Below are 13,693 nucleotides of genomic sequence, written 5' to 3' on the forward strand. Positions count from 1 at the left end.
TTGGCAGATTTTCTCACACGTGGGTTAGACTGATAAGTATGATGTATTTTCATTCAGGATGCATTTGGAAGCAACCTCTGGATTCCCATTTCTCAGATTGGTAGAAAACACTGAAATGAGTTTTGTGCCTTCCTAAGAGCACAGTTTAACTGACATAACTCTCCAGAGGAGATTTACAGGATTGTCTAGCATTGAGCTACTGTTACTGGTCTCAGAAAATTCTACAGCATCAATTTTCCAATTCTTTTGCTGATCACATTTCGAATTCGCCACATATCCACCTTAGCACTATTCCAACATTATTTTGTACTGTTGATTTCTGGGGGTGGGTAATCACTACAGACCATAGTGAGAAGACTGCTGAGCTTCAAGAAAAACTGCATTAGTACACATCCCATTAAAGTAAGATTCTAAAAAGCAATTTTTTGTTTAAAATTGCCCACCCACTACCACCATCACTTGCCCCTTCTTCCAAACAGCCCACTCACCCAAACATTGGTTTCAGGGGAGCAGTTATACTGGATAAGAACTGAGTCATTCCTCTGAAAGTACAAAACACACACCAGTGCTCTCAGGATGAGATTGGGTTTAGGGCTAAGTATGTTATACACTTCTCGTCTCTCTCAAGCCCACACTGTTGTATTGCTACATTATTTGAGAGTCAATGGTTACTCTTGATAAATATATATTAAGACAACAACTGAAAAATACTGAACATACAATGACAGCTTGAATGTCAGATCTTTGATACCTGCATTGCATGCAAAGAGACCAGCAAGAGATAACATTTCCCCCCCCAAGTAAAACCAACCTTTTCTGTAAAAGACTGCATTGAGGAACTCTTCCGCTTGCCTTTCAAAACGAATGATTTTTGCTTGCTCTTGTCTAAGCAGAGCTTCTTGTCCAGCTTCCGAGGCTGGCTCATCCAGACTGACTAAGTGTTCCTGCAAAGATATTTAATATTTGTAAGATCTTCCCGACTCCAAAATAAATAAAGTTCCTTAGGCATTAAAAAAAATTTAAATTCAAAACTTTGTTATGTACTAGACAGAGCTGAATCTAATGAAATCACAACTTAATTTTTGACTGCTTCAGAACATTGTACTTTGTCCTGTTTTCTTGTTGTAAATGCAGCAGAAGCCGGTAAGATTTGATAACATTATGGGAAATAAGAGGCTACTATAAAGAACATGTAGATATTTTACAACACTTGGCTGCGAATCTCTTATCTAGCACTTGTTCTTTAGCTACTACTTTTAGTTCCAAGAAATAACCATTGAAGGCAAAACACAGAAAGTTCTCCTCAATCTACGCAGCATTCATGTGAGCTGAGCAATAAACAAACGACCAAACTTCAGCAACAAACAGATCCTTTGTGAAAAGGCTCAGCAGTAGCTACTTTTAAGCGAAATAAACTTAAGTTAGCTGCACACACCACCTGCAGTGAAATAAAATTCATTCTCTTTCTTACAACTGGAAGCAACTGAGTTATCTCAATATTTCAAAACAAGTGTTTTAACGAGGATAATTAAACTGTGTGAGATGCCAGCATAAATTACTCACTTTAAATGGAACTCAAGAAACTAGAAGCCAACGGTTATAAAAATAAGATCTCTAAATAAGAACCCTCCCCCCGCCCCAACACACTCCCCTTTTCTCATTTCTCTGTTCAATGCCTTGCTCCTGCTTAGAACAGTCTGTTTCCGGGCCCTCTCCCTCCACTTTCATTTTAAGCTATAAAGTTACCTGTATTTACCTACTGCAGGAATGCATACATAACCACTCTTTGGGTTTAGGGAGTGTTTTGTTTTGTTAACCTTTAAGAAGTATCAGTTACCATAATATATCTAGAGTACATCTGGATTTTGGCCTCTAAAACTTGATTTCAGGTTCATATCCTCATGGGATTAGTAGGGAAGGAAAGAACTGGCAATTCATTTATAATTCACAATAAATTCAAAGAAGTCACTCTTCAGTTTGTGCCGTCTCAACTTAAGAGGTTTAATGAAGCAAGGTCACATAACCAGCTCATAGTAAATTAACAAACACTGCAATCACATGAACTACGTGCAAAGGGTAATAATACGAAATGCTGTGGACTCTGGCCTTAACAACATGGGCTCTCGCCTTAGATTTGTAATTCAACAGCTTCCAAAAGTTCTCTATCACAAATAAAGGGAGATACTCTCTCAGACAGGGTATAGAGACAAAGCAGTGCTTTTAATAAAAAGATAAGGAACATGCAATGCCGGAGATGGCAGGCGAGTAAAACACCACACTTTGCTGTGAAGGTAAGAGTCTGCACAAGTAAATACCTCACAAAGTGACTGGTTTTTTTCTATACCAGAGGGATTCCAGGCTTGCTCCTGTGGTTCCCTGGCACTTTATGAACACACAAAATGCAATTGTACTTTTCGGATACTTAAAAAAAAGTGTGAAGTATCTGCACAGGATCTCACAAAACTATTTGTGGAGAGTAAGCCCAATAGTTTTGTTGGACTTATGCCTCAGTTGAGAATTCACAGAGCACATTTGCATCCCCTTTTTGAAACTGTGTTTCTGTATCTGACAAATTTTACTGCAGGATCTGTCCCAGTTATTGACAGCCATTCTGAGTCAAGCTCCATTATCTTTTAGGCATTATCGGAATAATTGTAAGCTTGGCTTATCAGGTTGTACAAGAAGCAGATGTTTGTGCAAATTAGCTAATAACAGAATTAATCTAGGCATACAGAAGTGTTGGAACGATCACTAGAATATCTAAGCATTTACAAACTGCTTCAAGTTTAACTTTAAAAGGCATCTCTGCAAACTGATGCTCAGAGATTTAGCTAGATAAGCTCTATTACAGCTAATTGGCATCCTCTAGCTAAAGTCCCAGAAGCCACTGCAAAAAACTCCTTTAATTCAAAGCACAATGAGAGAATTCAGAATTGAAGGAGACATTACCCTTCAACCTGAGCTGATACTCAGCCCTTTGACAGACTTTAGCTCTGGAAGAAGCCTAAAATAAAAATAACCCTTGGCAAACCAAATGCATTTCAAACCCTTCTAGTACTTTCTGCAACTAAGACAACACACAGTAAGTACTAGCCTAGCAACTTGGTGGAAACAGATTTGAATGGCAGCATGCCTCACCAGAAGCAAGTGTACTTTACATTACTCACGTAAAGGCAATGCATAAAGAGTACAGTTTAATCTACCAATCCACACATTTTCTAGAGAAGGAATGAAGAAAAGGAAAGCAGTCAGGAAAAAAATTTTAAGTAGCTTATAATGGTGAATGGCTGAACGAAGGATCATTTGATCTGCATCTGGAAGAAGAGGAGAATAACCAAGGCAATGGCAGCACTTAGCTCTTATGCCTCAAAGTAACGAGCATGCTGTTCTTTACATGTATGGGCTTTATTAACATCCATGCTAAGACACCGAAATACAAAGAAATACAGTTCTATAGCAATCATTTAACCTTGTGCATAGAAAAAAAAATAATCTTCAGCTATTTTCTGGTATCTGCAGCACAGCACTCACTACATGAGAAAATATGGGGAAGATTTCTGTTTATTGCAGTTTTCCATAATTTTTCTTATCAATTGTGTCACAACTATGCCAGAAATCACAGCTGGCTCAACTCCTCAAAAGAAGCTTCAAGTTTCCATGCTAAATATTTGATTGTGACTGCTATTCAAAGTCAGCTTCCAAAAGTGTGGCTTTTGTTTGTTCTGGATCTGTGTGGTTGGCTGGCTGGTCTCGTGTTGGGTTCTGGGGCTTTGTTTCGGTTTTGTTTGTTGAGGGTTTTTGGTGATTTTGGGGCATTTTGATTTTTTGTGGGTGTTGTTTTGGTTTGTTTGGTGGAGGTTTTTTTTAAACATTTTCCACCATTTCTTCCCAATAACCATTATATAGATCCACTATCTTGAGGCTTATCCTCTCACTCCACAGTCCTGGATCACACTGAAGTTTTCAGTACCAACATGCAGGAAGCAGAAAAAAGAAAAACAAACGAATATTTAGATAGCATTGTCATTAGTTGCAAACACCCTGGAAAAAAACCCCAACCATTTACTATTACATAATATTTATAGCACAGAATTCACTCTGTTCTCTTTGTCCATCTCTTCAGACGGGAATCATGCCCCAGAGCATCCCTGGAATGCCATCAGTGAACATACAGTATCACTGTACTGAAGAATACACCTTCAGGAAAAGATATTTGGAGTGGATTTCATATGCTCCCAAAGGTCTAAAGCCTTTTGCACATTAAGATACACAGCATAACAATATAATTAAGTCAAAGAGCCTTAGAAATATAGAGCTCAGGGTTTCAAAATGCAAGGTCAATGCATGACCTTGACAGACCACCTAATCCTGGACAGCCTGGCTTTGTCAGCACTAGTGCTGGATCCTCACTGAGACCCTCCTTGTAGGAAATGTTGAGACTGCAATTCTAAATGCTAAACTGCTGGCATGAAGAGAAAGGTATAATGCAGGCTGGTTTTATATAGATACGGCAACAGCAGCTTCATGTTTAAGCCACAAGCTGCACGCAGATGGAGCAGGAATCACCCGTAAGATAAAATGCTGTGAAGTAATTCTTATCCATCTTTATGGAGGAAACAGAGTGGTGGCTTCCAGCAGACCACTTGGCCAACCCATGGCCCACAGGGATACGATCTAGACCATCACTCCAAGGTAAAATCAGGAACAGCAAGTAAGAAAGGAATGTTTCAGCATCCCTAGGTTGTCTCCTCCAACACTTCATTTTTCTTAAGACTGTACAGTCTTTTTATCTCTTAGCCAGTGCAAAGGAGAGCAACCTACTATTTTCTGCAGAAAAGCCCTAATGGCACCAGAGACTGTCTTCTTTCCTTCTGTGTTCAAGACCAAGTCATTCTTGTTGCTTTCATTTCAGTAATCAGAGAACCATAGAATAGTTAGGGTTGGAAAGGACCTTAAGGTCATCTAATTCCAACCCCCTGCCATGGGCAGGGACACCAATAATCAATAATATTCAGTTCATTTACATCTCTCTCAAAATGCTACACCCAGTTGAGGTTTCACCTCAACTTAGGTCCTTCCAGGTATGAAGACAAATGCCTGTCTTGCTATGGCCCCAGAAACGGTTTAGTACTTTTAGAATGCTATCACTTTTCAGCTATCTGCAACCTGTGACTTGACAAAATAAGTCAGTCTGTCCTGATTTTCAAATTTATTGAGAACATTCCCACTTCTGAGCATGTCCTTTGAAGCATCTACAACAGTTCCTATCTTGGAATCAACTAAAAGTTCAGATGGCTTAGTTTTATGCTCACTTACTGAGCATACATACTCATATAGTAAGAAGTAGTATTTATTTCTCTATTAAGATGACTGATATTAAATTTGAATTTGATAAATATGACTTGACTGATCCATAGCTATTGAATATAATTTATTAGCTATATAAGAGGGAGAGAAAGACACAAAAATCTGTGGAATTACAATAAGTTTGACATTGACATTTACACACAAGCAAAACTGTAACCCTGCACTACTACTAAAACTAGCTGGAGGTTATCATAAACAGCCTCTTCAGGTTTTAGACTCCACAGCAAATTATTTTATAACCACCCAATACAAAACTGACCTTCTAAATGCTTGAGGGTTTTTTTATGTGATGAAATGCATGAAAAATGTTTTAGGAGCATCACCCTGCGCACTTAAGATCTCTGTACACAGTTTAAACACACTCTAAAGCCATCAAAGAATCCCAAGAGTTGCACAACTTCAACTCATTTTCAGGTATTTCCTCTGCTATCTTCAATTACCCTAGGAGTTAGTGCTTTAAATGATAGCGGTAGCTTCTCTTCAGAATTATTCAGACACTTACACAGTTTGCTTCTTATTGTTTATGTTCCTCCATAGTGAAAGGATACCAGAGTCAGAGGCTGTTATTGTGACTAAACATAATCAAGTAATGGCACAGCATTACCTTTTAGATGTTTGCGCAAAGCAATTACTTATAACCTTTAAAAAGATAAAAAACATATCAGAATAACTTTGGATTTTAAAATTACTCCTTCACGTGCTGTACCCCTCCCATACTTCTTCACAACTGGAAGGGCCTTACACTGAAGCCCAGGTATGCCATGGTACTCTGAAGTCCAGACTCAACCCTCTGACGTCAACAGCACAAGACTCCAGAATATGCTTCCAGAAGACATTTTCTCTTGCTATTTTTGTAGCTTAAATATATCTATAAAATACTTAATGTGCTTAGGAGTATTATCCTTCTTGTTCAGCTCTCACCAACTAATGAGATTAGTTGTGTCCCCCCTTCCCCTTTTATTTTTTTTAATAATACATATGGATTGCTTTATGTAGCTTTAGACAACAGTGTTTTCTTTTCCAAATGAATATACTCGACTGAATCCTCTTCATGTAGTCTTTTCCCAGTTTCCCCTCTTATCACTGCTGCTTTCTTCTGTCCTTCTCTATCTGCAGCTCTTTCTTATAAAAGAAACAACATCTTAAACTAAGCTTGAGCTCCAGCTATGAGCAACTGACCGCAGACACATTTGATACAAGCATTCTACATGAAGCCACAGATTTCATCCGTAATCTCTGTCACTTTATCTAAACAAGCCAAACTGAAAAATTAAGAACCATAATTAAAGAGATATGTCAAGCACACTTCACGTTCAGTTCATCTGAATTGATGGGTCTTCTCTGTGCCACAACCTTTTAGAAGGAAAAACTTCATTATAAAGAGAAAAAAAACCACCACAACCATCTTGCAAACTAAACTATCTTAAATATTCCCTGTGAAGGTTAAAGCCCACAAGCAATTGAGAACTATCACATTTGCAGATTACTCAAATTCACCATATTTGCAGATTACCCAAGTTTACCAAGTTTGGTTCCATAGAACCCAACCTACTTCCTCTCACTAGGAGTAGGCAGCTAGAGCTGCTAACTTTGTCTTTTTTGTCTTTCATACCCATCAATGTACCCATATGTTTTTGCACACAGACACCCACATTAATAACCTGGTAGCAGATCCTTAGGCAATTTGTTAGCCTCCGATCATAGCATACTGAAATAATAGTTTACTCTGCATTATTCTGGAATTATTCGGCATTCTTTTGCATTCTTTCTGGAAGAAAATCGAACTCTGATTTCTAAAAAACTTAAGATTATTGCACATAACCCTTTGGATTTGGGCAAAAGTGTGTTTGTGAAGATTTTAGCTCCCTATTTTGTCTGTATTTTATCATCCCTTTCAAATGAAGGCACTTAAATCAATTTCTTCATCAAAAACTGTCTTGTATTTTGACTGCCAAAAAAAAAAAAAAAAATCCATGCTTTTGCTCAGTATTTGCAAGTAGAACTACTGCTACAAATAAATTAATCTTTCCAGAATGCTTTGGCAGATGGTTCTCCATCCTTTGAAGAATTCATGTAATTGAATCTGATTGCCTGTAAAAGCAAGAACCAACATCACTGACATGGGTGGGAGAGCAAGCGTGTTTTTTTTTTCCCCTTAACAGCTCTGCCAATAAACTAATCTTGGCCTCCAATTCTCATCCTGCAGTAAAACTCAATTCTCCTTAAGCACAACTACTGGTCTCCCAAATTACAGGTACTTTGAGCAAATGAAATCCAGGGAAAACCCCTGAAGATTTTTACTGGGTTTGAACTTGTCAGACCAAGTACCTACATGTCACTCAGAGGTGAAAATCAAGCACACCGTTAATTATTCCACTAATCTAAAAAGGTGTATTGGTGAAGAAGTACTTACTGTGAAAAAAAAAGGCCAGCCACAGCCACACACTGTTGTAACGTGGTTTGTGGCTATCTTGCTCCCAGCTACAGCATCAGTTACATGCCTTTTAATTCTGTAATTCAGCAGTACACAAAAGCACAGACCTAAATCATTTCACCAGTTCTTTTCCTCAAAACCTAAGAGAATGCACATGTACAATAAAAAAAAGCAGTATAGAGGATGAGGCACAGAAAGCACAATTGCTACTGCTTTATGTACAGGATCTGACAAGTTTTATCAGTTACAGAAAACTGAACCTGCAATTCCCCAAAAAGAAAAGTTAAAGCTATCCATACAGATGTTCAATGGAAGAGATTTCAAATAAACTAGTACCATTTCTAATCTAGTTCTGTCCATCACTTGGCTAAATACCAAAGGAAGTTACAGACTTTTTGTAACAGTTAGGTCTCTGACGTTTTAATTTAAATTACGTTGTAAAATCCATACTATTTGAAGGCTCCCATTAGAGAGTCATATTTAACTCTGTATTGCAAGCTAATGGCATCAGCAACAGCCAGCAGTGCAGCAATTTGGTGTACCCGCAGGGGAAATGAAGTACTCCTACCCTGCCATCTCTCTCAGCTGATATACAAGAACTCACTAAGTCTACAAGGAGACACATTCTTCCCTCAAAACCAAATAAAACAAAAAACCCCAGAACCCCAAACCCAACAGAACAGATACAAATGCTGAGAGGCAGGAAGAAAACAAAAAACTAACTAAAAAAAGAATCACACATACTCCAAGCACGATGAGAATCACCAGGATTAACAGAGAAGTCACAAGTTTGATGTGAATGGACTGGTTTATCCTCCTACCCCATTCCCTCAGCCAGTGATCCCTGGCCATAGAACAAATAAGCCTGTGAACAACTCTGCTGTTCCCATTTACCAATCAGTTGTAAGAAAAGTGGTTGAAACAGGTATTTTTTGGCTACTGGAATATGAAGTGACAGAAATTGCTTGGGTTTTATTTATGAAAGTTATTCTACCCAAGCCCATAGTGGCTGACTGATACTACCACAGCCTTTAAACTTGCATTTCTCTCCTGCCTGCTCAGAACTTATAACCTCCATCCCTTTCACCGAGCACCTTTGCCTAGCGATGCTGCACATAACACAATCCTAAAATCTCCTTAGAGCCTGATGCCAAAACACCACAGAGCACACCAAAGGTGACCACATCTGCATTTTTTTTTTCACCCATTGAAAAGCCACAGTACAACGGAAACCTTAATGTGAACCTTCCACATGAGGAACCTTAACGTAAATGATAACTACCACTAGCACAAGGAATACATCACTGGTTTTTCAGTGATACTCAGAATCATGGGCTACACTTTACCATGTGAAACTTAGACAGGAAAGCCTAGCTAAGTACATGAAAATACAGTGATATCTCAGCTTTTGATCAGCAGTTGTGTTGAAGTTTGAAAAGGACAAGATGACCATCAGCACACTATACAGTGGACATTCATGTTCTCAGTTTTTGTCTTCACCTAAAAATCACTGATTTTCAGGAGCTTTATTTTAGGTACTGTGGACCTCTGAAGACAACTGAGATGTAAACAGTGGTTTTGAAACTCTACCTATACCTGTTGGATTCCCCCAGACTATGACTAGTCTCTGACCACAAAATTAATTTCAGAATCAACTTAACTAGAACTGTGCTGAACACTGATTTTTGTCTTTTTATGAGATAACATAAAACAAAGACAGAACTCCTTACAGCACAAGCACACATACAGCTTACCTGCTGTAAGTCTCAATGAAAGAAAGCATTATGCCTTACATCTGTGCTAAACTCAAGCAGTCCTAACTCTCCTCTCCATGCCTTAAAAACTGTTAATACAAAACAAGTGTAAAATGTCAACATGGCAAGTATCAGTATCAACAAAGTACTTCCTTTATGAACAAGACACACATGTTAGCTGCTGCAGAGGAAAGAGTGCTTTTGTTTCATTCCTAAGTTGATGGAGATCCACTGTGTGTTATTTTATATTGTGCAGGAAGAAGGAGTAGTTACAAGTTCCAGCAAATGAAGTTTTGCCAAGATAGATGAACCTGCCTTCCTTCCTATGCTATAGAACAATCGTTTTTGCAACACACGGGCTGAGAAACCATCACATATAGCACAAGAGCTCTTGCTTTGTATACTGCTATATCTCATTAAGAAAACCAACTGCAAGTTTATTATGCTGACAAAGCTGACTTGTCCATGTTTAGGCTCTGACTATCATCTACGATTCTATGACTTGATTATAAACAAGCACAGTACAAAATCTACCTACCATACATGAGCCCTTTAATAAAAAGATATGGCCCATAGGGAAAGAGATTCCAAGATACAGAACAAGACTTTAGGCTGTTAAAAGGACCACATTTCCATACTGCAGATAAGCCCAGCATCCGACAGTAGTAAACATGCACAAGCCACAGTTTGGCTCCCTTGGAAAGGGTTTATGATCCCAACAAGGTCTCTTACAAAGAACTCAAAGAAAACCAAACCAAACAAAAAACACCAAACAGAAAGAGCCACTACACATGGAAAACGAATAAAAATGTGCATCATATCCTACAAAGTTGCAGAGAAGAGGCAAGTCTGTTCATTAACTTGCACTGTTTTAATTAAAGAAGCCTTTTTCCGAAGGAGGGGAAGGGGGTAGGAGGTTGCAATTTTCTATGTTCACTTAACTAGGAGCAAGCTCCCTCCCTTTGTCCCTCCCCTACAACTACTAGCTTCACACATCTGCATTGTTACCTTCACTTTTTCTCTTCTCAGGCAGCAGAAAAGACAATTTTCATCAAAAGACCAATCAGAAACACCTTCAGGCTCACAGTCTGTAAATCAGAGGAATAGCAAATTACTTCATATTCATATAGCGCGACACAACTGGAGCCAAAAGAGAAATGCCAAATTAAATACCTGTTTCACCACATTCTTGCCTGCATTCTGAGGATGCAGGCTTCATTTCAGCCATTTGTCTAAATCCCCAGATTACCAAACTGTACACATTTTATCTATGCACAACCAATCTGTTTTTCCGAGCACTGCCAAACACACTCCCAGCTACATAAAGATGAACGCACACTCATTAGTAATTTTAGCCAATATGAAACTAACTGTGAGCACTGCCTGGGGGAGGGGGAAAAAAAGCACAAATCACCACGGTAACACACATTTTCTAGAGGCAGAGCTGGGGCTGCTTCTGTCATTAGAAATGCAGAACAAGATACAAACATAGAGATTGAATACCTTTAAACAAACTGAGATCTTTTAATAATCCAGGTCCAAACAGGCCTTCTAGAATACTTTCAAACCCTAAAAGCAAATAAAAGAATTGTTAGCTTTCTAGATTAAGTACGTCACTACAAGAATATTCACAATAGCAGTTCTATATTTATCTGTTCCAAGAACAGAGCTCAACGTGTTTTCTCTAAGTATCACAAGATGCATGGGTCAGTTGTGATGACTGAACTCCTGACAAATCACAGCACAGTCCAGAGAGCCCACCAGCTCCTGCACTTCGGTAAACAGCGAAGTTAAAAACAAAGAACATGATGACATTGAAATAAACCATTTCAGAAAGAAAATAGGAAGTTGTAGGTTGTAGTTCTACAACATGACCAGATAATTGCTCTACAAAATCTCTTGTTTAAACCTCTGAACTAAGGTATGCTTTCCCAATTAAGAAATACTTTCTTCCATCTGAGTGGCATTCAGTTACTTTTCTGAATTTCAGCAAACGTTAGAATCAGTGTTTCCTGAAGAGTTACAGGTTTGAGGAGAGAAAATTCAAAGGAAAGGGACTCAAAGTGGCATGCCACTAAGGAACCAAATTCCAATCACAAATTCACATCCAAGATACACAGTCCGATTTACTTCAATGCCATGATTTGCGCCTTACTTGAAATAAATCTCACCAATTTTAGTTTTTTTCAAAAGAGGGAAAACCTGTACCAAAATTCCTGCCATTATTTGGAAATGTTAAATCAATACTGCACTAACCCCTTGCTGGCAGTAAAATCTACAAAGCTATTAACTACCGAATACTGTGAGAAGACAGGTTAACAGAATGAATATGAGAAATACAAAAACTACTTTAAGTGGGAGAGACCAATTCTACCTGTTTAGAAAAACATACTCCCAATATAACCATAAAACTCATGACTACGACTTACTGTAGGTAATTAATAGGGTAATTTTTGCCCTATTAATACTTTCGCTTTGTAGGTTTAATAATGGTTTGCATATACATAGTGGCAGCTTCTCCTACTTGCCTGAATCTTTGAGAAGCAGAAGAAGAAATGAAGGGGGAAAAAAACAGGCAAAAATATGGTTTTAAATTCAGAGAAACCTGCATGGGCAAATCGGGGACAAATAAATTACCTGAAGTATCCATTTTAAGAAACCAGTCGAAATATAAACGGGTCACATCTATGAAGGAAAATGGTTATTACATTGCAGTAATTCTAAAATAACTCTGACTTTTTGCAGACCAAATTTATCTTCTGGACAGCAGTCTTCAAAAGGAAAAGACAAGTAGCATTACACCCCTCTGGGTGTCAGCAAGAGTGCCACTGCAACAACATCTTCAGGTACCAGATGTGGAAACCTACAGAATTTGCAGCCTGCAAACAACTGATGGCCACAGCATTGTTGGGGTACATCACCATGGGTGATCTAATCCCTATCAGAGGCTGGCACTAAAATACCTAATTTCGGAAAGGATCAAATGGGAAAAGAAAAAAAAATAAAAAGGAAAAAATAAAGGTGTAAGAGGGATGGTGAGAGTAACAGTCAAGAGTAAAGAGAAATAGGGAGGGATTGGAAAACAAGGTGGAAGAGGAGAAACTGGATAAACATCCCATTGAACAGCACCTTGTCAGGCAGAGAAGTAGCACTGCCTCCAAAAAAAGCCAATTCAGGCTTCAGGAAGTGGCAGGAACAGTGGGAAAGGGCCGACCAACCTGACCTAGAAGAAAAATAGGAGAATCAGGGTATTGACCCATAGATTTTGAACATTGACTCTCTTATGGGTAGTGACCCCTCAGAATTTGTATCCGAAATGAAACCTTAAGAAAAACAGGTAGCCAACCTCATTCTTTCTGTTATAAAAAATTATATATATAAATAAAGAGAGCACAGAAATTTTACCCAAACTCACCACTCTTAAAATAGTAACTGCCAATGACTCATGCCCCACAGTTTGCCATGCATGCAATTGCACACTGAAGTCCCTGCCAAGTTTTACAGCTTGGATATTGTACAATCATAGTTTGCTAGCCCACTGTTCTGAGTGATGCTAATGCCACTCGGGTTTTATTAATATTAAATATTGGATTTAGCAGTTGCATAGCAACAGCAGAACATCTTATGTGCAATGCTTGACATTAAAAAAGGCAAATAAGGGAAGTATGAATGTATTCAAAATTAGTATAATGACTGACAGAACCACCATGAAGCTGAGGCCTACTCCCCCCAGATGCAAAGTGCAGCGCAGTAAAGACAGTCTAAGCCCTGCGCTGTAGTATTCAGTCACTGAGGACTCCGAAAGAGCAACTGTGTACAGTTAATCATGCATAATACATTGAAAACAAAATCTTGAAAAAGGAGCTGCCTACTTTTTTATAGTATTTTTTCTCTCCATTGTCACTGCTCTTAGAAGCTTGAAAAGAACATTTCTTTTCCCACCGATTGTCCTTTTCCATTTGGCAGATGATATCTTCCTGCATTTCAAATGGAAGAGAAATTAACATGGCTGCCTCCACTAAATCCCGGTTTTCATATTTCCACCACCTATATTTCGGTGTCTGACAGTTCACAGTGGCTGAAGAGCAGGGCCAGTGGAAAAGTTGCAGGAATAACAGAGGAGAGAAAAGAGGATGAA

General features: G+C 38.6%; 1 protein-coding gene across 1 annotated transcript in view; it reads right to left on the bottom strand.

Moving 5' to 3' along the window:
* LOC136010615 (ligand-dependent corepressor) overlaps nucleotides 1-13,693 on the bottom strand; it is a 52,829-nt gene that overhangs the window by 11,350 nt on the left and 27,786 nt on the right. The window contains exons 2-4 of the mRNA XM_065672079.1: nucleotides 11,059-11,124; nucleotides 10,564-10,643; nucleotides 812-944 (exon numbers count right to left, since the gene is read on the bottom strand). Coding sequence (XP_065528151.1) covers nucleotides 812-944; nucleotides 10,564-10,643; nucleotides 11,059-11,124 — 279 coding nt within the window. The remainder of the gene's footprint in view (nucleotides 1-811; nucleotides 945-10,563; nucleotides 10,644-11,058; nucleotides 11,125-13,693) is intronic.

The sequence above is a fragment of the Lathamus discolor genome, chromosome 3, assembly GCF_037157495.1.
Source record: "Lathamus discolor isolate bLatDis1 chromosome 3, bLatDis1.hap1, whole genome shotgun sequence".
Taxonomy (NCBI): domain Eukaryota; kingdom Metazoa; phylum Chordata; class Aves; order Psittaciformes; family Psittacidae; genus Lathamus; species Lathamus discolor.